This window comes from Lottia gigantea (assembly GCF_000327385.1).
Source record: "Lottia gigantea unplaced genomic scaffold LOTGIsca_177, whole genome shotgun sequence".
Lineage (NCBI taxonomy): Eukaryota > Metazoa > Mollusca > Gastropoda > Lottiidae > Lottia > Lottia gigantea.
Genome location: NW_008708262.1, coordinates 169656 through 193867, shown reverse-complemented (window position 1 = coordinate 193867; position 24212 = coordinate 169656). Strand labels below are relative to the sequence as shown.

At 31.8% G+C, this 24212-nt stretch overlaps 2 protein-coding genes across 2 annotated transcripts in view; one reads left to right on the top strand and one right to left on the bottom strand.

Moving 5' to 3' along the window:
- Window positions 1–7566: 7566 nt before the first annotated feature.
- Window positions 7567–17782, top strand: LOTGIDRAFT_207842 (hypothetical protein; the record flags this gene model as incomplete). Its single annotated transcript, XM_009051987.1, has 10 exons — window positions 7567–7595; window positions 8692–8695; window positions 9315–9455; window positions 10275–10376; window positions 11122–11303; window positions 12123–12280; window positions 13177–13352; window positions 13850–14011; window positions 15673–15857; window positions 16631–17782. 10 exons carry the CDS (start codon window positions 7567–7569, stop codon window positions 16821–16823), a joined length of 1332 nt encoding a protein of 443 aa, XP_009050235.1. The 3' UTR covers window positions 16824–17782.
- Window positions 17783–18023: 241 nt separating this feature from the next.
- LOTGIDRAFT_238919 (hypothetical protein) overlaps window positions 18024–24212 on the bottom strand; it is a gene marked incomplete at its 5' end in the record, with an annotated part of 11655 nt that continues 5466 nt past the window's right edge. The window contains 7 exons of the mRNA XM_009051986.1: window positions 18024–18107; window positions 18777–18894; window positions 19989–20087; window positions 20534–20692; window positions 21575–21661; window positions 22078–22201; window positions 22986–23430. Of these exons, the coding sequence (XP_009050234.1) occupies window positions 18065–18107; window positions 18777–18894; window positions 19989–20087; window positions 20534–20692; window positions 21575–21661; window positions 22078–22201; window positions 22986–23430 (1075 nt within the window). The 3' untranslated portion in view covers window positions 18024–18064. The remainder of the gene's footprint in view (window positions 18108–18776; window positions 18895–19988; window positions 20088–20533; window positions 20693–21574; window positions 21662–22077; window positions 22202–22985; window positions 23431–24212) is intronic.

Sequence of the window (24212 nt, the reverse complement as noted above, 5' to 3'; positions counted from 1 at the left end):
TCCATACTTTAAAATTATATTTAAATGGTGTATGGTGTATTCCATACTTTAAAAATACATTGAAATGGCTTATTCCATACTTTAAAAATACATTGAAATGGAGTGAGTACTCCATACTTTAAAAATACATTAAAATGGTGTATTACATACTTTAAAAATACATTGAAATGGTGTATTCCATACTTTAAAAATATTGAAAAGAGTCTACAGAGACAGGTGCAACTTTTCAACTATAAATTACTAGAGAAATTGTATATATTATCTGTGATTGTTATAAATTATTGTTGATTTATTGAAGATATTTCCTCTAATTAATTCTATATTGTCATATCTAGATACTGATTATATTGTTTATGTTCATAGAAATTTAATATGTTCAGTGGAATTGTTCTAGTTGTTATGAACAGGTTAGAGGGATTGTAATTGCAATTTCTCTTAAACTACTGTACAAGTTTTATGATGTCACTATCACAAAGGTCATTTATATCAAAAGCAGTCTAATTAAAATAAGACCTAACTTCCGTTCATATTTTATTAGTTTCGTTTCAATGTTTTATTGGCTATTAGCTTTGTACGTAACCACTACAGTAAGGTCTAACACTGACTGTCCTTCTTGACTGTTATTCTGTTAACCTTTGCTTGACCTCTGTTTTAACCAGTCACGTGGCTGCCCTTTCCAGCGACGAGATAATGTGACACGAACAATATGTCGCTCTGAGGCGTATTAGACTAGCTTGTCAAGTCTAAGGACAGTGTTAGACCTTACTGTAGTGGTTATGTACAAAGCTAATAGCTAAAAAAAACATTTGAAATGAAACTGATAAAATACAAACAGAAGTTAGGTATAATTTGAATTAGACTGATATCAAAATGCGAAGTTTGAGTGGAATTGCCACAGACTTCTGAATTCGTATTACGATTTGGTTTACAGGTCTAAATATATAATCCTCCTGTATATAACAGAACTGAACAATTCCAACTGAACATCAAAATGTACATAGAACTTTAATTTGGCGTTTGCACAATACACCCGTTTTTAATGAACTTGTTCAATTTTGTAGATCTTTGAGTTGCCTATAGTCCGAAACATCAGCTGTTTCGGTCTAGGTTGCCTATAGAATTTCAATTTGCTCAATGGCATGCAAATTTACAGATCTTGAAATCAGTAATTAAAGTGTTTTGATAAATTGAAATGCCAAATTTTGTAGAAACTTTACAAGGAACGTTTCTGATCCCGGTAAATAATATTTTTTTAAAGAATGGTTGGCATTTGTTTCAGCTTTTCAAAAAACAAAATCATTTTATTTTGTGGAATTTTTACTTTGGATACAAAATTAATGTAGTGCAAATTTACAGTTACTGGTCTCAGTTTGATCCTTGGCCTTTGAAAACTGAACCTGCCTGACCTGCTATAAAATTAAAGGGGTCAATCTTTTTTTAATTTGTCAATTTATAGAAGTTGGCCACCCATATCACCTTTCAAAATGAAAATCTTACTTCAGGTAACTATTAGCTGATGCCTATATCACTTTTAGCTTGGGTTCACTGAGTTGTACATCTTCACAATATCAAGCTATTACAAACTTTGTACTTATACCTTGACTGCAATAGCCACCATTTGTTTATTATGAAGATTGTAAATGGAGTGGTTTGATTGGATTGTAGGCTAGCGAATACAGCCAATCAGAGGCCTTGACAGAAAGTCTGTTAATATAAAGCCATAATGTTAACGGCTTTTTTGATTGGCAATATTCTTGGGCATTCTGTGATACCATAAAAGAGGCTATAGCAGACCAGGTATAAGTACGAAGTTTGTAAATACTTGACATTGTGAAGATGTGATTTGTAGGTGAACTCTATATCTACTTTAGGCAATTAGGGCTCTAGAGCTACACTAACTTATTAGAAAGTTGTTGTTTGATATGTAAATAGTTTATTATAGAATCATAAAGATAGATTTATACCAGTCCAATCATCACTATAAAACTCAATTTATATATTGTCATTTATCACTACCATTTTACTATACATGTATATTAGCAATGTAAGCACTGGAGTCAAGCCATGGTATTTGTGCACATCTCATTAGCATTCATAACTACATCAAGAGTAGCGCTTGATTGGTGAGTTCTGAACAGGTTCTGTCTGTAAAGGTGCGGGCACACAAGTGTTCTTGGTCGCCGATTAGAGTCTTGTCTTGAGTTTCAATGACTGGCACAGGCACATGAGGAGACAAAAATCTCCAGTCAGTCGTTTTCCACCTTGTCGATAATCACTTGCAGAGCTTGCAGACGATAAAACTATCGGAGACTTGTTTGATATCGTAAATCCTGTCGGTGACACAATAATCTTGTCCTGGAAACACAGGCACACTTGATTGGTGAGTTCTGAACATGTTCTTACTGTAAGGGTATTTGTGCAAATCTGGTTACCATTGGAACTAGAGCGCTTGATTGGTGAGGCATGAACAGGTCTGTTCCAATTCTAGGCTTCAACCAAAGGGTACAGAACTGCATATGTCACATTTAAAATTTATGCCACCATGAATAGTCCACTTCATTGTTAGTTAGCTTAAAGGGATATTCCGCTTTTTTGTAAGTTAAAAAAACAATTTTGCTCAAATTTGTGAAAACTAAACTCCAAAATCTAGAGAAATGTGCCCTTTAACGTATCTGAGAGTTTTAACAAGAAAAACAAAGCTGTTAATTTTAAAAGACCAAAAATATTTTTAAAAATTACATAAGGTTTTTAAGTTTGTTATGCATTTTGGATGCTGTTTGAAAACTACTGTATGAATTTGAGTAAAATAAACACCTAAGTGTAGAGAAATATGTCTCCTATGTATTCTGAAGGTTTCAACTAAAATTATATCAAGCAAATATGAAACCAACACCAAAACAAGATGAAACTGCTTAATTAACAATTGGTACTCTTAGTTTTCAATCAACCCTTTTAAAACAATTACAGTTTGATCAGATATTTTTTGATTATAGATATAAATAGCATACTTTAGATATATTTTCAGGTATAATTTACAATGCTTTTGATAATGAAAACTTTTTACAATAAAAGTGGAATACCCCTTTAAGTGATACAATCTTCAATGACTATTTATTCATTTATCAATTTGGAATGTGCATTAATATGGTTGCTGACTTCAAGCACATGTTTGGTGCATTTGTATTTGTTGTGCTGTGCTTATTGTTTCTTTATTTGTTAACATAATACTGTAGATTGGTTGAAAAAAATTGTGTTCTTGTGCATGTTTCTAGTATACAATTGCTCTTGGAGAAAATTTCAACCAATTCCAATTCTGTTGCTCTTAGCCTGTGGTGTTTTCACCCCCAGGGGTGTGGCCAACTGTTGTAGAAGATTTTATCTATGATGAGGTTTAAATGATTGCTCTGGGGGTGAGAGGCCTTGAAAAGGTTAGGAACCACTCTCCTAATTTATGAATCTATTTCAAAACATTAAAGGGACAGATGCGCCATTTTTTCTCAAATGTACCTTAGTTTTAGAAACAGAAATTTTTTAGCTAAGCCAGTCAGTTATAGTGTTCACAGCTCACCATCAAAAGTCCATGTGTTTCCAGAAATTTATGCCTATCAAAGTTAAAAAGACGAGTCATCGTATTTTGAAACAATGCAATATGTAGAAAAGACATCTATAGAAATAGGAAAAGAAATAACTAGTTTGAGTCGTTTTTCAAGTACTTCTGAAGATTGTTTTCAGATATTCAAGACTCGAATCCCCCCCCCCCCCCCTCCCTAAAAAAAATGATGCAATCTGTCCCTTTAACATAAACGGTCATTTAAATAGTGATAACACTACATTGTTTCAGGTTTTTAAACTTGGGCATAAATATTTTGGTCAGTAGTTTACAGCCATGTGTTTTTGTTTAGATTATTGTTTAAGATACATTTAGCTTTGTTATTTATGTACTACAGATACCATGTAAATTTGATGTGTATAGAAAATAATGAAATTGTACATGCCAGTAAACATTCATTGTATGTTGACAAGATAACTGATTGTTATTACATAATATTTGTTATTCTTTTTTTATATCAAAGAGTATGGGTTGGCAGTAAACATGAGTTGCACCTTCGATTTGAAGATGGGTTCCCTTATTTCCAGTTAAGTGGAATAGCTGTTCATATATCCATATATATATATGAATAGAAAGTAGTGGATGATTAGACCGAAACATTTGTCTCTATTCCAACCTCTGATAGCTATATGAACAGATGTCAGCTGGTGTAGAGACAGAAAAAATAGGACCTGTTAATTCGAAAAATTCCACATCTCCGCAGGTGCGACCCTGATCACTTGATTACGAACAGTCCACATAATTTTTTTTAAACTCAGCCAATCAGTAATAATTTTTACAGCTCAAAATCAAAATTTGAACCTTCAAATCCATGTGTGTGCAGTTGAAAGTTTAAAAATGATGAGTCGACTTTTTATCAGACACTGACATATATAGAAAAGACATATTCATAACTAGGAAAATAAATTTCTAGTTTGAGATGTTTTTGAAGGAATTAAGCAATTTTTGTAAATTTCTAGTACTTCTGACGACTTTTTACATATAATATTCAAGACTCAAATCAACCCTCCAAAATAGAGCATCTGTCCCTTTAAAAGAGGTGATGAAAACTTGGACAACTTTTCCTTGGATTGAACACAATAATACACATAAATAAATTTTATTCCAAGATGTTTGAGGCACATAAAAAGATACAGAACAATGGAATGACCATAATTTAACAATTACACCTAAGAGAACGACAACATGTACATTTACAAATGAAAACTAAGACTTAAAGAAATGAAATGGTTTTGATTCCTATATTAAAACCTGCCAGAACTGTAGTCATTGGGAAAGACAAAACTATGAAATCCTGTTCCCATTATTTTTGGTAGTCGACCAGCATTTGGTATAACATTCCATGATAACGTCAATGTTATATTTTGATTACCTCTGTAAAAAAAATTATTATAAATGTGCTTCCAGATTAGGGCTGAGTATTGATAGCTAAATTGAGATCTATTATCGATGGCAGACTACCAATCAATAATTGATTAATGGGTTTTAAAAAAGGATTTATAAATTTTTTGTGTGTATCGAGGACACTGAAAGCATCAATTTCCACCATTTCAAATTTCAATCAGACATCTGTGGTTCTAGCAATTCCACTAACACTAAATGACGTCTTTAATCACAAAGTCCTTACGTGATAAAGCATATTTTGTGACACTTTGTTTAAGTGGAATTGCAGGAGCTACAGATGTCTGATTGGAATATTCTAAATGCACTTGTCCAATTGCCTTAAGAAACAACAGTTGCACATTTGCACTGCTTTCGCATTCAGATATTTTTTTTGTTTTTTGGCTCATTATTAAAAAAATTAACATACTTTAATCCATGTCCAAAATCCCAAAAATAATATTTGGTATTGGCATTTTTTAAATCTAAGATGGCATTGTTTCCTCTTTCAATAATTTTATCCCATAATACTACTTGATTTAGAGGCTGAAAAAAAAAATTACAATAAACCAGGGCTGTTGATTTTAGAAATTTTTAACCGGACATTTTATCATGTTAAAATTAAGATTTTGTAACAATATTCATCAAGAATGCACGAAAAATGAAACCTATAAAGCACATTTGCATAGGAAATTTCCTAAGATCAAAATTGCAGCCAGTCATTTTGGACCTGGGATCAGACATGACTAGCAAATACAGATAAATCAAAAGCCCTACAATAAACTTGCACTAAAGATATTTCTGGTCATCCAGGTCCGATTTATAGCTTCAACATGAGCATTATTTTGATTCTCTTCAATAATATCAAAAATATCAAAATAATTTTTTGATTTGCTTATATTGTGTTGCCACAGGTGGTAACTGCGCATTTGAATATGACCAGAAATATCTTTGTTGTATCAAAAATTGAAATGAAAAGAATGGAGTTTTACGTATTACTCTACTGCACCTAATTGTGCTAATATAAACAGGCAACACCATATAGTGTGCAATGAGGGAAATTTTTGTCAGGAAAGCAACATAAGCCTACTCTTTTTCGATTTTCAACTGCTGTGGGATCAAAAACATGCACAGCCTGAAGCACACAGGGCAGTAATTTCTTATGAATAGTAAATTATCACGATACAGGGGCACAACACGATTTGTATTGTAAAATGGGTTACTAACAAAATTGAACACTTTATCTCTAAAGTTTCAATATGATTTTACAATAGTACATTTTAGACACTAATAAATAATATAATAAAATAATTTATTGAAAAAAATTGTCAACAGCTGTCAAACTCACAAATGTAACTTGAACTACTTTTTCAACCTCTTCTGCCATTGGATGATATCAATTTATATGTGTATGGCTGGCAAGCATAACTAGTATCATAAAGTGTATCGATACACACCACTGTTAAGATACCTATATCTATCATGACATATTTTGTATTTTGTATTTCAATGCATCAATTCACTCATTTTTCTCTAACATTGCACCAATTACATACAATAAGCCTGTGGAATCTTGTGGAAATTGAGCCGTTAGAAATTTATTTATTTCTCAAATTTAAAAGTCTTTACTTACATGGCTAGTTGTTTTATATTCAGCTGTTAAATACAGAAATAACTGTTTGACATTCCAATTGAAGATTGGTGTTAAATGTTCCAAAGGATTAAGGAAAGAAAATGTACAGGTCAAATATGCAGCATTTCATTTTCAAGGGACAAGTCCTTAAAAGATGGATTTCCTTATTTTTTTACTGTCAAATTAAGCAAACGATTTGATTAATTTGTGTTTCTTATGAATTATCATGTATTCTTAATCATATCATTATTTTCTTACTTCATGTTATTAAGAGTTTTAACCAAAATTTTTTTTGACCTTTCTTGATTGGTCACCATTGGAATTCTGCTGGTTATTCTCTTCTAATTTAGCTAATTATGAACTAATTCTGCACATGTGAGACAAAATGGTATTTTTCTAAGTCATTAGAACAACTCTACCTTCTATTCATATAAGTCTTAGCATTTTCATTAATGAAAATAAGGGAACCCATCTTTAATTTCTTAAGATAACATTTACCTCATTCATACTTTTGTCTTAATTGAAATCTTCATCATGGACTGTTATAAAATGATGCATTTCAATGACATGTGCACATAAACCATACCACATTTAATCGAAATTTTTATACAGAATAAGCTTATACAAAGAAACCAAACTCTGAAAACCAATGCTTACTCTGTTATTGTTAAGTATACATGTATTCAAGTTTTATATAAAAAGGATATCTGCTTGTAAATCAAAAACTACAAAACCAAGATCTTTTTTATCTTTTTCTGCAGTATAATCTCTTACTTCTTTCCTGAAATATTCAATTTATTCAAACATCAACAAATATACTCTGTCATAAGACCTGGAACCCTGGCCACGTATCCTAGAAACGATCTTAGCACTAGGGTGTCTTAGGTTCTCATCTTCTAACATTGATTCTAGGACATCCTAGCGCTTAGATCGTTTCCAGAATATGTGGCGTGGCGCCTGTTTTCAGGAAAGGTAAACATTGTCTTAAACAGCTGTTTTCCAAGTGCAAAATTTTTCGTCACAAAATTAATACATTTGGCAAATATTAATTCCACGCATATGGGAGAAAATACAAGGACTTTATCCATGTTCTGATATCATTGTCTTTCAGCAATAACATGGCAAATTTAACACAGCCCTCAGCATACGACATTATGAAAGACAATGTCTATATTTACTATCTATTACACAGTTTCTTTTAGGCTAAGGCAAAAAATCAGATTAAGACAGCATATGAATTTGAGCTTTAAATTCATTAAATTTTGTGAATATCACATATTGCCCTATTGTAAAATTACACGTCAGTATTATCACCACTTCCATATTGCTGGGTACTTCCCCAAGTCAAATGTTTTACAGAATTTATACTTACACTGAAACTCTACCAGTTCCCAGAGAAACATTGCCCTCGTTAGTATTGAAATTTGTGGTCAAGAAACAACAAAAAGTCAAGCCTGCCATCACGCTCAGCGTGAAGGCAAAAATTGTATTTAATCGAGACAAAAAGCTGTTCATTTCGACCATGGATTTTTAGGAAAGAAAAAATTGTCTGTCCTTTAATAAGGAAGTTGTGTACAAATTTTTGAATATTTTCATTTTAAATAGTAAAAGAAATTATATTTCTTATTTACAAACAAAGTAGAAATGGGTCAGAAAGAATAATGTAAGAAATTATTTGATATAGAATGATAGATAATACCAGCCGAAATTAAAACATCAGGAAAAAAAGAGACTTTCGGCTCTGTCAAAATTAAACTGATCACGTGATAGTCACAAGACTTGGACAAAATGGCGATTGAAATTGTCAAACTTTTCTTTTCTCTAAGTTTTACACTGTCTCTGCATCTTGTCAGCTCTCAAAGCGGCCGCAGATTTCCAATTCCACACCATAAACTAAAGAGTCAAGAGTTACCAAGTGGTTATTCTTATAAAACTTTGTATTTTGACCAACAGGTGTGATATTATCTCGATATAAAATATACCATCAAATACTATCCTTCAATACCCCACATTTGTTTCTTCCCCTGATGAAGTCAAAACATTTTTGACGAAATGTTGGGTGTTAAAGGATGGTATTTGATGTTATTTCAGTCATGATTTAGATGTCATGGTCCAGCTGTAAATTAAATTTTTATAAAAAAAATATTGTTGATTGAGCCATTTCATTTGCTTAAAAGGACACAGGAAAAAGATTTCTGGGAGTAAATCATAACGTGGTCTCAGAAACGTGATTTGTTCTGCTAATCTTATCAGTAATAATGTTAACAGCTAACCATACAAATTTGAGCCTTCAAATCCATGTGCATCCTGAATTATCTATGATTTAATGTGATCTCATGGAGTCATCCAATTAGCAGACTTCGCTATTTGAATGTCTAAACAATGTGTAGACTCAATTATCCTCTCCTACTTTGTCTACACACAACTGTGATGGAAGATGTCTTGGTGTCTGAGACTATATCAACAAGACGTTTCAATTTTGGATACCCTAAATTTCAGAGAGAAGATAAGCTTGTGAAATAAATAAAGAAATTAAAATTAAATTTTCTTGTTTGAGATCTATTTGAAGGAATCATGCGATTTTCGTGCAGTTTTAGTACTTCTGAAGATTATTAACATATATTCAAGGCCCAAATCGAACCCCCAAATGCTGCATCTATCCCTTTAAGATGAGATCATATATTTTTCCAGGTTGATCATTTTGGGTTTGTGAATCAAGACACCTACAAACAGAGATATTTGGTAGCTGATCAATTCTGGAACAAAAATGATGGACCTATATTTTTCTACACTGGAAATGAAGGAGATATAACTTTATTTTGTAATAACACAGTAAGCAGTTACATTACAACCTGAAAATTCTATATACAAGATATATTACAGTCTTATCAGAATTTCAATAGGCAAATTGGTCAAGTAGGTTGTTTGCAAATGATTTTTAAAGGGACAGGTAGGCCATTTTTTTGACCAATCATACTTTAGTCTCAGAAACTTTAATTTTTTCCCTAAGCCAATCAGAAATAGTGCTCACAGCTCACTGTTGAAATTTGAACCTTTAAATCTATGTGTGTACAGAATTATTCGCATTTGAATGTTAAAATGACAATCTAAGATACTCTGTGATATATAGAAATGACACATATAGAAATAGTGAGTTAAATTTTTTTTAGATTGAAGTATTTTAAAGGAATGATGTGATTTTCGTACATTTCTTATATCATACGACTATTTACATAATATTCAATACTAAAATCAACACCTCAAAATAGCACATCTGTCCCTTTAAATGTAATGTAAGCTGACATCAAACAAAAATTACTCATGTAACGTCACAATATTACCAAAAACCTGTATATTCATGTTCAATGGGAGAAAGTAATGGTACTTTGTATTGTTGTATCTATTGACCATGTGATTTTGAAGATATCCTGCACTTCATAAGCTTAAATGATACATGGTTTTGCCCTTCTCCTAAGTACTTAACATATTATAGTATAAAAATCGTATGATAAATAATTATATTATATAAGATCTCACTTTTTTGTAACAAAAATTGTTAATAAATGTCAGTAATAGTATATCCATATATCTTGTGCTTCGTTACCTACTCCTATTTCTATATGTGTTATAAACAGTTTGATTATATTGCAGGGTTTTGTGTGGGATATAGCACCAGAGTTTCATGCTATGATAGTATTTGCTGAACATAGATATTATGGTACATCTTTACCTTATGGAGATCAATCTTATAAGGTAAATCATAAAAATGGGTTAATGAACAAATTTTGTTAAAAAACTGAAATTAAGTGTTTTCCTTACTTTAGGCATAATACATATTGTATCTTTATACCAATAACTTCATTGTAATTGGATCACTTACCAGATTGACAATCCAACTTCTGGTTTGTATGTAATTCAAAGATGTCTCAGAAATTTCGAGTACCTTTTGAAGCTTTTATGTATTTATATATGTATGATTTTTAAGAATCAGCTGAAACAGCTGGGAATTTGTTAAGTTCAGGCTGATTAGACAATGAAATGAATAGAGTTATATGTCCTACTCTTCTGCACCTAGTTGTGCTAATGCAGTGTGCAATTAGGGAAATTTGTTAGGACACTCAGATTAGAGCCATGAAAAATCTTAATGATGGAATGCTTGAATTTTATTATTACTATTGGTGTTACTGATTGGTAGGGACCTAGCATTATCATCTGTGTTCGCAAGATCATTGTGCCAAATTTAAAGGGACGTTCGTTTTTTTTTGTCGAAATTTTTTTTTGCTTAAATTCATTAAAACAATACACTAAAATCTTACGTTTTGACTCCAAATCTTAAATTTTAACTAATAATTAGATGTAAATAGCATGATTTATAAATATTTTCAGGTATAATTTACCATGTTTTTGATAATGATAATTTTGCATACAGTTCACATAAATGGAAACGGATTTAGATTATAACCTTGTTGTAAATTTATGGCAAATTTATTTTTTGCAGGATCCTTCAAAACTAAATTATCTAACATCAGAGCAAGCACTAGCCGATTTTGCTACCCTAATAGAATATATAAAATCAACCACCCCTGGTTCTAAAAATAGTAAAGTGGTGACATTTGGTGGATCATATGGTGGTATGTTATCTGCTTGGTTTAGAATTAAATATCCTAATATTGTTGTAGGGTAAGTATTTAAAGGGGTTGTACCAAGATTTTTAGCTATTTTACGTATATAGAGGTTATTTATAGATTCTATTTGCAATAGAAATTAAAGAGGAAAAACTGAACAAATTAGGTCTATTTTGTCAAAAAAACTCAAAGTTTGAGCGGCTGTAACTCTGGAACCAAATGAGATACGCAATCCTGGTTTAGTGTGCTGTGTAGAACCAGATCTTGGCTACCCACATACAAAAGCGCAACTCTTGCTTACAGTAACGGTTTTAGAAAGTCCTTCCAAATCCCAAAATAGGCCAAAAATCTGCAAAATTTTCATTGTTTTGATCAGCAAAAAAATTCAAATTTCGACCAAATTTTTTTCTTCTCTTTTTTGGTTAAAATCGATTTGAGGGGACCGAAGGAGGTCGGAAATTTGATTGGCGAAAAAATAAATTTTGGTCAGATGTCTGTGGTTCCTATAATAATGCAAATGCTTAATCATGGTATCCATGGTAACCAAAATTCACATATTCCTTTTTTTCCAATTTGAATTAATGTTTCAAAATGCTTAAAATTTAGATTCATGTTTCATGTTTGTTGTCAATCGTGATCTGATGACAATCTTCTTTGAATTGTGTTCTGTGAAATTTTGACTGAATAGCAATCCAAATATATGCTAATCAATGAAAAACACTGTTGAAAGTGGTTAAACAATACAAATGAATATCCCAGAATTCATCACATTTAGCATTTATATCTATTTTTAAACAGGGCATTGATTGGTTAAATAGTAAATGACCTTGAACATGAGATGCATTAAATTAAAATAAGAATTTATTTGTTGCAGGGCCCTAGCAGCTTCAGCACCTATTTTACAGTTTCATAATTTAACACCATGTTCAGCATATGATAAAGTTGTAACCAAGACATTTGCTAGCTATTCTCAGAACTGTGTTGATAATATTAGACAAGTTTATTCTACTATTGACGATCTGGCAAAATCAGGTAGGCTATATATTTCAATTTATTCTATAATACTTAAAGATGGATTTCCTCATTTTAGGGTCAAATTAAACAAACTATTTGATTAATTGGTGTTTCTAATGAATTATCATGTATTCATAATCACAAAATTATGATCTTATTGCATATAATTAAAGATTCTTTTAAACCAATTATTAATGTCCATTTATATACAGTCTGGATAAACAAAAAAAAAGACTTTTTGACCTTTCTTGATCGGTCACTCATTTGCATTCTACTGGTAATTCTCTTTTAATTTACCCGGTAGCTAATTATGAATTAATTATGGACATGTGAGACAAACTGGTATTTTTCCAAGTCATTACAACACCTCTACTTTCTATTCATATAAGTATTAGCATTTTCATTTTCATAAACGAAAATAAGGGAACCCATCTTTAAAGGAACTGTACAGAGATTTTTCTAAATTTGTTATGTGCATTAGGAAAATTGATGGCATCAATTAGCACCATTCTAATTTTCAATCTGTGGTTCCTGCAATTCCATTTAAACTAAGTGTTTGATGAAATCACAAATCACGAAGGGCATTATGTGATACAACTTTTAAAACTGCAACCCAATTTGATCTTTACTGCAGTGATTGATTACTATATTTAATCCTCTGTCATCTGGTGTCGCTTTCAGAGTGTTCACATAACTGTTTATTAGGTATATTTATCATAAGGGATGTAGCATAGTTGGTTAGATAGTTTGTCTTTACTGAATTTGCTTTCAAACAAATGGTGGTTATGGGTTTCTAATATTGGTCAGTGTTTGTGAAAGTCTGGTAACTTTGAAGAATTCATCTTTCTTCATGATTCTAGTTGACCCAGCTGTAAATGAATTAAACAAAATAGAAAGTTCCTAAATTCTTACAGGTGGAAATGCAACCCTATCATTCCTCACCTCTACATTTCAACTATGTAAGCCATTAAAATCCAGTGATATAGATACATTAGAGGGTTGGTTAGAAGGTATATGGGGTTATCTAGCTATGATCAACTATCCTTACCCAGCTAACTTTCTAGAACCTCTACCAGCATGGCCAGTGAAGGTAATATACATGGATTATGATTCAGTTATATTTGCCAGCCTGTCTGGCTCATGATTAAAATGACTGAATGTCATCGACTTCATATTGTCAAACTATTACGATCTGCGTCTTATACTTTGACTGCAATAGACACTTTTCTTGTATCACAGAAAGTTTGTAAATGCAGGAAATTTATTTGATTGTACCAAATACAGCCAATCAAAGCCCTTGATTACACATGCAGCAGGCATGTTGTTAAAGTCTTTCCGTGAAGGGCAATTGCCTGTATTTGGAAGCATACCATCCAAATATTTTCATATATTCCAATAATATCCATAGTTTTGATTGAAAATTACCATCTGAAATGACATATGTTCCCAATGTTGAAATTTCTACAAATCAGTCTAAGAATATCATTTTAATTTATGAGTCCACATTCAAATTTGCGTAGGAATAGTCGGTAAAACTTGAATTTTAGGACCATAGTTATTTACCAAATTGTTTCTGATTAATTCTAGGGTGCCTGTAAACCACTTTTAAACATATTAAATGGTAAAGAATTAATAGAAGGTGTAGCCAAGTCCATCAAGTTTTATTTTAATTCTACTGGTAATACACAATGTTTAAATATAACACAACAAGCTACTGGTAATCTTGGTACTGGTGGCTGGGACTATCAGGTAAATATAATACAAGCTACCGGTAATCTTGGTACTAGTGGCTGGAACTATCAGGTAAATATAATACAACAAGCTACTGGTAATCTTGGTACTAGTGGTTGGGACTATCAGGTAAATATAATACAACAAGCTACTGGTAATCTTGGTACTGGTGGCTGGGATTATCAGGTAAATATAATACAACAAGCTACTGGTAATCTTGGTACTGGTGGCTGGGACTATCAGGTAAATATAATACAACAAGCTACTGGTAATCTTGGTACTAGTGACTGGGACTATCAGGTAAATATAATACAACAAGCTACTGGTAATCTTGGTACTAGTGACTGGGACTATCGGGTAAATATAATACAACAAGCTACTGGTAATCTTGGTACTAGTGACTGGGACTATCAGGTAAATATAATACAACAAGCTACTGGTAATCTTGGTACTAGTGGCTGGGACTATCAGGTAAATATAACACAACAAGCTACTGGTAATCTTGGTACTAGTGGCTGGGACTATCAGGTAAATATAATACAACAAGCTACTGGTAATCTTGGTACTAGTGGCTGGGACTATCAGGTAAATATAATACAACAAGCTACTGGTAATCTTGGTACTGGTGGCTGGGACTATCAGGTAAATATAATACAACAAGCTACTGGTAATCTTGGTACTAGTGACTGGGACTATCAGGTAAATATAATATAACTAGCTACTGGTAATCTTCGTACTAGTGGCTGGGACTATCAGGTAAATATAATACAACAAGCTACTGATAATCTTGGTACTGGTGACTGGGACTATCAGGTAAATATAATATAACTAGCTACTGGTAATCTTGGTACTAGTGGCTGGGACTATCAGGTAAAGATAATACAACAAGCTACTGGTAATCTTGGTACTAGTGGCTGGGACTATCAGGTAAATATAATACAACAAGCTACTGGTAATCTTGGTACTAGTGGCTGGGACTATCAGGTAAAGATAATACAACAAGCTACTGGTAATCTTGGTACTAGTTGCTGGGACTATTAGGTAAATATAACACAACAAGCAACCGGTAATCTTGGTACTAGTGGCTGGGACTATCAGGTAAATATAATACAAGCTACCGGTAATCTTGGTGCTGGACAAAGTTGGTGCAGTATCTGCCGTTGTGGCTCAGTGAGTTAGACGCTTGGTCGCTAACCTGGAAGTCTAGGGTTCAATCCTGACATAGGTCGAGATAATACCTTCAGATTTTTCAATCCGATTCCACCCTGTCAGTGATGCAGGTAAGAGGGACTGACAAGGAAAAAGCGTCTCGTTGTGGAACAATAAACCGAGGCCCTGTGTGCTACAAGCTGTAAGCGTTAAAGATCCCTTGACAGTTGGGAATTGAAAATGAGCAGGCTTATGCTGCTGTCCTGGCAAATTTGCCTCATTGTCTCTTGCATGGCGTTGCCATTTTCATTAGCCCACATGGTGCAGAAATGTAAGACGTAAAACTCCATTTCATTTCAATTACTCTTTGAAGGTATCCAGTCTACAGCCCCTTACATAATAAAAAGCTTAGGGCCTTTTTTACACACTTTGATGTTTTTTTTACCTGCCATAGACAAAGCAGTTTATAAAAGTGTTCACTTATTATTCCTTTTTTTCTTGAAAAAGTGTTTGAAATTCAATGATTTCAGTCTTGTACAGAAATGGTGATGCCAATGTGCTCAGATAATACTACTATATTCCGGCCTGTAGAATGGAACTATACAGCTATATCAGACAACTGTTATAAACAATTTAAAGTCAGACCTAGACACGATTGGATCAATACAAATTATTGGGGAAAATCATTGTCGTCTGCTAGTAATATCATTTTCAGGTAGGTAAAGGTATACAGCTATCGCAACAATTCTGATACAAGCTTGAATACAAATTCAACCGTCTGTGTCTTTTTCAGAATTTAAATAAGATATGTGGTTCTCTTGTAATTGAATATGAACTTATAGAAATGACTTCCAGACTGTTATTAACATACATATCACATCAAAATCATAACTACCAATGAGAATGTTATTGAATTGCAGAAGAACCAGATGTCTGAGTTAAATTTTATATAACACTTATAATACATCATATGTATGTGCCTATGTTAACTCCAGTGGGTCTCTTTAAGATTGTTGCAATTTGTGAGTCCGCAAGCAAATTTAAATCTTAAGAATCAAATTTTGAAGGTACAAGATCTTCTGTAGATTCCTTGAACCATCAAGACATATCTCACAGTACCCCTGATCCACCTGACAAACTAAGCAGGTCTGAATTATTTTAGAGAAAGGATAACAGTGGTTAAGGTTCAAGACATCGGCTAAAACATTAGCAGCCCGAAAAATCTGGCCCTACCAAGCTCATCAGACTTGTGAAATTGGTACCTACCCATAGCAATATCACATCCTTATATAGCGTTAGAAGAACAGGGAACTGTCAAGATAGTTCAATGTGACCTGTATGTCCGGAATAAATGACGTCAATTAGTATCCAATTTCCCTCCTTGGGGAGGAATTCCTCCCCTGTTAGTGTTTCTGTGGTCATGTGCCTTTTTGGGAGACCACCTCAAACTCCAGTCTGTTTCCTCAATATAAATAATTGGTGTTTCAGTAATGGACAATATGATCCGTGGATAAGTGGTGGTGTTACTCAGTCTCAATCAGATACAGTGGTTGCTATCTATATCAAATATGGTGCTCATCATCTAGACCTACGTTCAGCCAATCCTCTAGATACAGACTCAGTGAAAGCTGCCAGACAACAAGAGAAGAATATCATACGTCAATGGCTTTATACTAATTGATCATACTTTTCATAGATTATATAATACTCACTATACTCTATTGCAAGTGTCAAAAAATAATACTGTGTTTTCAGGTGTCATTCACATGAAAATAATTCAGACCCTTATTAAAGGGACATTCTGCTTCTTTTTGTAGGTCAACATTTTTTTTTTGCTCAAATTTGTGAAAACTATAGATTAAAATCTACAGAAATGTGTCCTTTAATGTATCCGAACGTTTTAATTAAAAAAAATCCAGCCATTAATTTTTAAACGCAAAAAATATTCAAAAACATTACATATGGTTTTTTTAAATTCATTATGCTTTTTGGAAGCTGTTAGAAAACTACTGTACGGATCTGAGTAAAATAAACGCCTAATTGAGATATATGTCTCTTATGTATTCTAAAGGTTTCAACAAAATATATACGAGCTATTATAAAGCTCAACACCAAAACTAGGCTCTTAATTAACAATTAGTACAATCCGTTTTTAATTAACTCTTTTAAAACAAATTCGGTTTAATCAAGAAGATACATAAATATAAATAGCATATTTTAGAAATATTTTTAGGTATAATTTACAATGTTTTTGATAATGAAAACTTTTTACAAAAAAGCAGAAATTTAGGGAATATTCTGATATAAGTAATTTACTTAACCTAATTAAAGTGACAGTGTTAAAGTGGTTAATTTAAAAAAAACATTGGCAGTCTTATAAAAAATTTAACCAAACTTTCATGCCTTTTTCTTATTAATATTAATTAGACTAAAACATTTCGAAAATCAATTTCATTTCATACATTCCATACTCAAATTTAAATTTATTTTTTCAAAATCTGTAAATAGTATATCATCTAATTTTTTTATATTAGTACAAGTTTCTGTAAAATATTTTTAAAATACAATGTGATATTTCAATATTTACAATGTAAATAAAGTTTCAATGTAAATGAAAAATAAAACTCTATTTTTGTGTGTAATTTTTTCTTTTTTGCAAGTTTTTTTTTAATGAAAATTAGTTGTCAAATAGGAGAGCTTTCACCTATTGCCAATGTGCTAAAATTCAAACTAGATCTTCATCATGTATATTCTTCTGTAAACACAACAAGTTGTATGTAAATTGGTTGAAAAACTGTAGATTCATGAGAGTTTATGGAGGCAATGTGAAACGTGTCAACACTGTATGTTCACATAGACTGATGAGGAAAAAAAAACAATAAACATTTGCATTAGTATTTATTACTGAAATATATTCAGATATCACCTTGACAGGATTGCTTCCAACTCTGTATTTTTATATATTCTGAAATATAAACAATCAACTTGTACTGGATATCTCAACTTGTACTGGATATCTCATGTGTTGGCAATTTTGATTAAGAAAAGCCTGATTCCTCATTCAAAAAAATAATTTTCATGGCAGCCATATTTTCATACCTTTATGCACAGTCTAATTAAAATTAAACCAAACTCTTGTTCTATTTTTATTAGCTTTTATTTTTAATATAGCCACTTCATTTAAGGTCTAAAGATAGCCTCTTAAACATTTGTAGAAATAACCTTTTGACCTTAAATTGATGACATCTATTTTAAGCAATCAAATTCCTTCACTCTCTCACAAAATTCCATGCTGGAGAGGGCATACTAGAATGTTATGTTGACGAATGTTTAAGAGGCCAGTCTTTAGACCCTAACTGAAGTGGCTATATTAAAAATAAAAGCTAATAAAAAACGAAACAAAGGTTGGTCTAATTTTAATTTGACAGTTTTATGCAGTATATGAATTGACTTTATTAAGGCATGCTACAAAAGGTATAAATATTTGCATATTTGCATCAGTAATATTATGCCTGCGAGAAATTTTAAAGCCTCTCTCCATTTTTTCGTCGATTCCAGTGGATTATTTTTTTTAACTGCAGATGAACCAGGTGCCGATTTCAATTCTAAAAGTTTGATATATAAATATGTTTACCTGGCTAGCTGTAGTCCACCTTTCTCAAGTATAACCTGTTTACTGGCCTTATCACATTGAGATAATGTTAATAATAACTGTACAATAACATCAACTATATCTTCTTCTACTACTTCACCTAAATATCACATTGAGATAATGTTAATAATAACTGTACAATAACATCAACTGTATCTTCTTCTACTACTTCACCTAAATAACACATTGAGATAATGTTAATAATAACTGTACAATAACATCAACTATATCTTCTTCTACTACTTCACCTAAATAACACATTGAGATAATGTTAATAATAACTGTACAATAACATCAACTATATCTTCTTCTACTACTTCACCTAAATAACACATTGAGATAATGTTAATAATAACTGTACAATAACATCAACTATATCTTCTTCTACTCCTTCACCTAAATAACACATTGAGATAATGTTAATAATAACTGTACAATAACATCAACTATATCTTCTTCTAATACTTCACCTAAATAACACATTGAGATAATGTTAATAATAACTGTACAATAACATCAACTATATCTTCTTCTACTACTTCACCTAAATAACACATTGAGATAATGTTAATAATAACTGTACAATAACATCAACTATATCTTCTTCTAATACTTCACCTAAATAACACATTGAGATAATGTTAATAATAACTGTACAATAACATCAACTATATCTTCTTCTACTACTTCACCTAAATATCACATTGAGATAATGTTAATAATAACTGTACAATAACATCAACTATATCTTCTTCTACTCCTTCACCTAAATAACACATTGAGATAATGTTAATAATAACTGTACAATAACATCAACTGTATCTTCTTCTACTACTTTACCTAAATAACACATTGAGATAATGTTAATAATAACTGTATAATAACATCAACTATATCTTCTTCTACTACTTCACCTAAATAACACATTGAGATAATGTTAATAATAACTGTATAATAACATCAACTATATCTTCTTCTACTCCTTCACCACCAACATTTTTGTTTTTTAACAGAATAAGAACAAGTAAATGCTACAAAAATCAGTATTTTGAATTTCAATAAAAGCATGATAGCTTTAAAATGTGCAAAGTTGCATGTGAACTCCAAAAATCAGCATAATGAATTTTATAAAATCATGATAGCTTAAAAGTTAAAAGGAAAATTATAGGAAAATGATGTAAATAGAACACCAACCTTTAACTTCTAGTAACATTTTAACCATGGAAACTAACCATCCTGATTTTAATATAATAGATGGTGTTGAAGAGTATAGCTTAATACATGGACATAAAGCTGGAATTAAAGGTCAAAGGTCATTGATTTTAGAGGTCCATTCATACTTTGATCTTGGATGTCTGGCATCTACTTTCAGTTTTGCAAGCAGTCGAAAACATTAATTTTGAAAACTTTCACGGCTCATATCTTGTGACCTTGACCGTTGCTGATATTGCGACCTGCACAAAAGTTGTTTCTCCTGGCGAGGTCTATCCAATTGTATCTTCATTTTTGTTTTGAGATGTTAACCTTTGGTTAAACAGCCCTTTAAAAATCTTTTTACTAACGAATATTATCAAATTATTGTGTCTTTTAACTACCGAATGTAAACATTTATCAATATTTTATGTAAAAAGCTGTCTCGGTGCCGTTTGCAGTTTTATTTTTTCTGAGGATTTTATACCACTTGGTATATTGAAGTATTCAGCATACCCAGATAATTTGACCCATAATGTGAGACTTACCTTGAATGCCCAAGAACCATAACTCTGATATATCTTGCCAATAAGGGAGATAATCTTCATTGACTACTATTTTAGGTTTATTACTGGTGTTTAATTGATAAGCATGACTAAAGAAATTAATACAATGTGATACATATTTATTTCTCTCTTCCTCTTTGTCTGAAGATTAAAAAAAAAAACACCATTATCATTGACAGGATAATGACGTCTGCATATTTGATTTACTTTTTTGATTGGGGAAATGAAATGAATTTGATTATCCTATTTGGAATTTAAATCCTACATGTCTGCACCATTACAGCTTAGAAAAGTGAATGCCATGAAGTGTGCAATGAGAGAAATTTTGCCATTACAACTGGAATACTCCAATTTTAACTCCAAAGTGATCTGTAACATCTTCGTTCATTGTGCAAATTGCCTTAAGTTTTGTTCCATCTGAATGTTTGAATTTTAATATCTGCAACTTTCAGCCAAGAAAGGCCAAGGAGTGTGCGATAAGAGAAATCTTGGAATTACTAACTGGCCTGCTCCAATTTCAAATGCGACAAAAGTTAAACTGTCAACTGTTCTTCAAGTCTGTTTTTTCGTCTGAACGCGATCGGTAAAACTTAAGCTGCCTTAACTTGCACCTACTGGTGGCTTAAATCCTGGCTTGGAAAGTTAAGCCAGTTTAGTTGTGTCGTCTGAACGCTACTAGCTAACATTCAGCCCGATATGTCATGTCTGTGCATGAGCATACGTCTTAACAAATTCCCGCCATTTTTTACCTATGTCATAATGCGCATTCGTAATGGTATTATGACCTTTGAACTTCTGAGGTAAATGGCAAAGCTGGCTTAACTTTTATGTCCGTCTGAACGTGCACCAAAAACAGTAAACCAGACTCGAACAACGGTAGATAGTTAAGATGCCTTAACTTTTGTCGTCTGAACGCACTATTAGTCCTATCTGAATGGCTAGACTTAACCACATCTAAAATTGATCACAAAATATCTAAAAATAGTATAGGCAAAACAAAAAGAAATCAAATTTGTTACCAACCTGAATGATATGATGTCTGATGTTGTAATAACATTAATCCTAATGTAGTAAAATTAGCTGTTAATATTAAATTCTCTCTCTTATATACTGAAAAAACAAATAAATGAATACATAACATATCTACTTGTAGAAAAATATCTGTACAAGTCAAGCACAGGTTCGCCATTGGTTTAACCAATTGTACCTTTGTCTCAGAAATGGGAAGTTTTTAATTAAGCCAATCAGTAATAGCGTTCACAGCTCTCAGTTGAAATTTGAGCCTTCAAATCCATGTGCGTCCAGAATTATCCATGTTTTAAAGATTGAAAGGAGACTCGTCTTTTCTTGAGATTTTTATCATATAAATAAGTAAAATTCCCATTTTCATACATTTCTAGTACTTCTATAAACAATTTACATATATTCAAAACCAAAATCAACCCCCAAAGAATGGCCAACCTGTCCCTTTAAATGTCTGTTCAAGAAGAAAGCCAATTGTTTTAAAGTGTTATCTAATAACTTACTAGTATATGGTAAAGCTGTAAATAATATTTCAAGCAAAGAATGAAAACTTGAATCTTTCTGAACTAATTGTTGTTCTGTGACAGTTAGATTTAAAAATACACCACATAAACTTCCTAGAGTATCCTGGAAATAACAAAAACGGTTGTTTATATTCATTTATTTTTAGGTATAAAAGAATATGTATGGATTGACACCAATAATATGGTCCCCATAATAAATTTGTAGAAAAAGGTGTAACAATTCCCAAACAAGCCAAAAGTTTTTGAAGTTTAATTTTAAAAATTGTGATTCTTTAATCATTTTCAAAGAACCTGAAAATAATTTTGTTATGGTCTGAATAGGCTGACTCTTTAAGCAATATTTAAATGTTAACAATTCTAACCTTTTGCACATAATTGTCATGGATACCAAAATTTCTAAGCTACCTTATGTCTCTGATAAAACAGTGTTCAAACCAAGATAAAGAGAAATATTTCACAGTTTTAAGAAAAGGAAAGGTTCAAGAGTAAGCAAAGGTGACTATGGAATTTTTGCCAAGATATAAAGTTTCAAACATAATCACACGGCAAAGGACAAAGGTCAGGGTTCAATTTAAGCAGTATCACATTTCACTTTTTGATTCAAAATGACCCCTTCTGCAATCCAATATTTTCTATGATTATCCAAAATTGAATTTTTTCATGAAGATCTGCTAATCAAATCAAATTGTATTTTTTTTGTGAGAATTTTCTGCCAATTCTAGACTTATATGGCAACTTAACAAATTCTTATGAAATGTTAATCAAATCTTAACTTGATTAGCCAAAACTAAAATGTGGTCTAATAAATTGTTTGTCAAATTTTTCAATCTAAATTGAACCCTGGATCAGGTTTTTCCATGCCATTGAAGTTCTATAAATCTACATACCTTCACCTCTTCTTCATTTTCATCATGTTCTAAAAATTGCTGCCATTTTGTTTTGAAATATTGTAACAGTATATCTTGTATGTTATTGTCAATCAGAATATGTCTAGGTTCTTCTTCTGATGATAAATGACATAACCCAGGTAACAAAAACCTTAAAATGTCCACGGTCATGTCTTTTTCTAATTTTGGAACATCAGGCGAAAACCTGACACATTTTGGCTCATTGGTTACTGACGATTTGGAATTGTCTGATTGGTTGGTTTCTTTTGAGTTATTTGATTGATCAGTTTCCATAGATTGAGTCATAGATTCTGATTGGCTATCACAGTTTTCTATAGCTTTCATTGATTGGTTGTCAGAAATATCACATTCTTGTAATTGGCTTTCAACATCTTGAGGAATATCTGGCAGACTTTCAGCAAGTTTGGGATCCAATGAGATTTTTCTGAAAAAAAAAGATTTTGTTATATTATTGAAATAATCAGAAATAATTTGAAGCAGTAAAAATCTCAAAATTTAATTTTTTCAATTTGGTCTTCAGCCAAAAGTGAAGTGGGGTTATTAAAGATGGCTTCCCGTATTTTCATTTATGAAAATGAAAATGTTAATACTTATATGAATAGAAAGTAGATGTATTCTAATGACTTGGACAAATACCAGTTTGTCTCACATGTCCATAATTAATTCATAATTAGCTAAATTAGAAGAGAATAACCAGCAGAACTCCAATCAAGAAATGTCAAAAGGTCTTTTTTTTTGTTTATCAAGACTGTAAGTACATGAACATTTACGATTGGTTAAAACTCTTAATTATACAAGGGAGATGATGATAACTGTAATGCTAACTTAATTGATTCATTTTGCTTGCGTGGAAGTATAAATACATAGTCACTGGTTGCGTAATGGAGGTGGTCTCTTGACAGTTGTTAGTTATAATATAAGTTATAAGTTGTAGGGGGAACTTTATTGTGGTCGTACATCGTGGTTGACCGCTTGAAACCACGTATAACGATATATGATGCGAAATTGCTTTCTGAGAAAATCACAAAAAACTATTTGTACGCGTATTTTGTTAATATCATTTTTATTTTATTTTTCCCGCTATGCATGGTTTTCATTCTTTGAAAATATAAACCTCGTATAACAATTTGAGTTCTTCGACCTATTCAACCAAAAACTCTTATAATAATACAGTATATTGGTTTTTCTTTTTCATCTGCAGAAAAG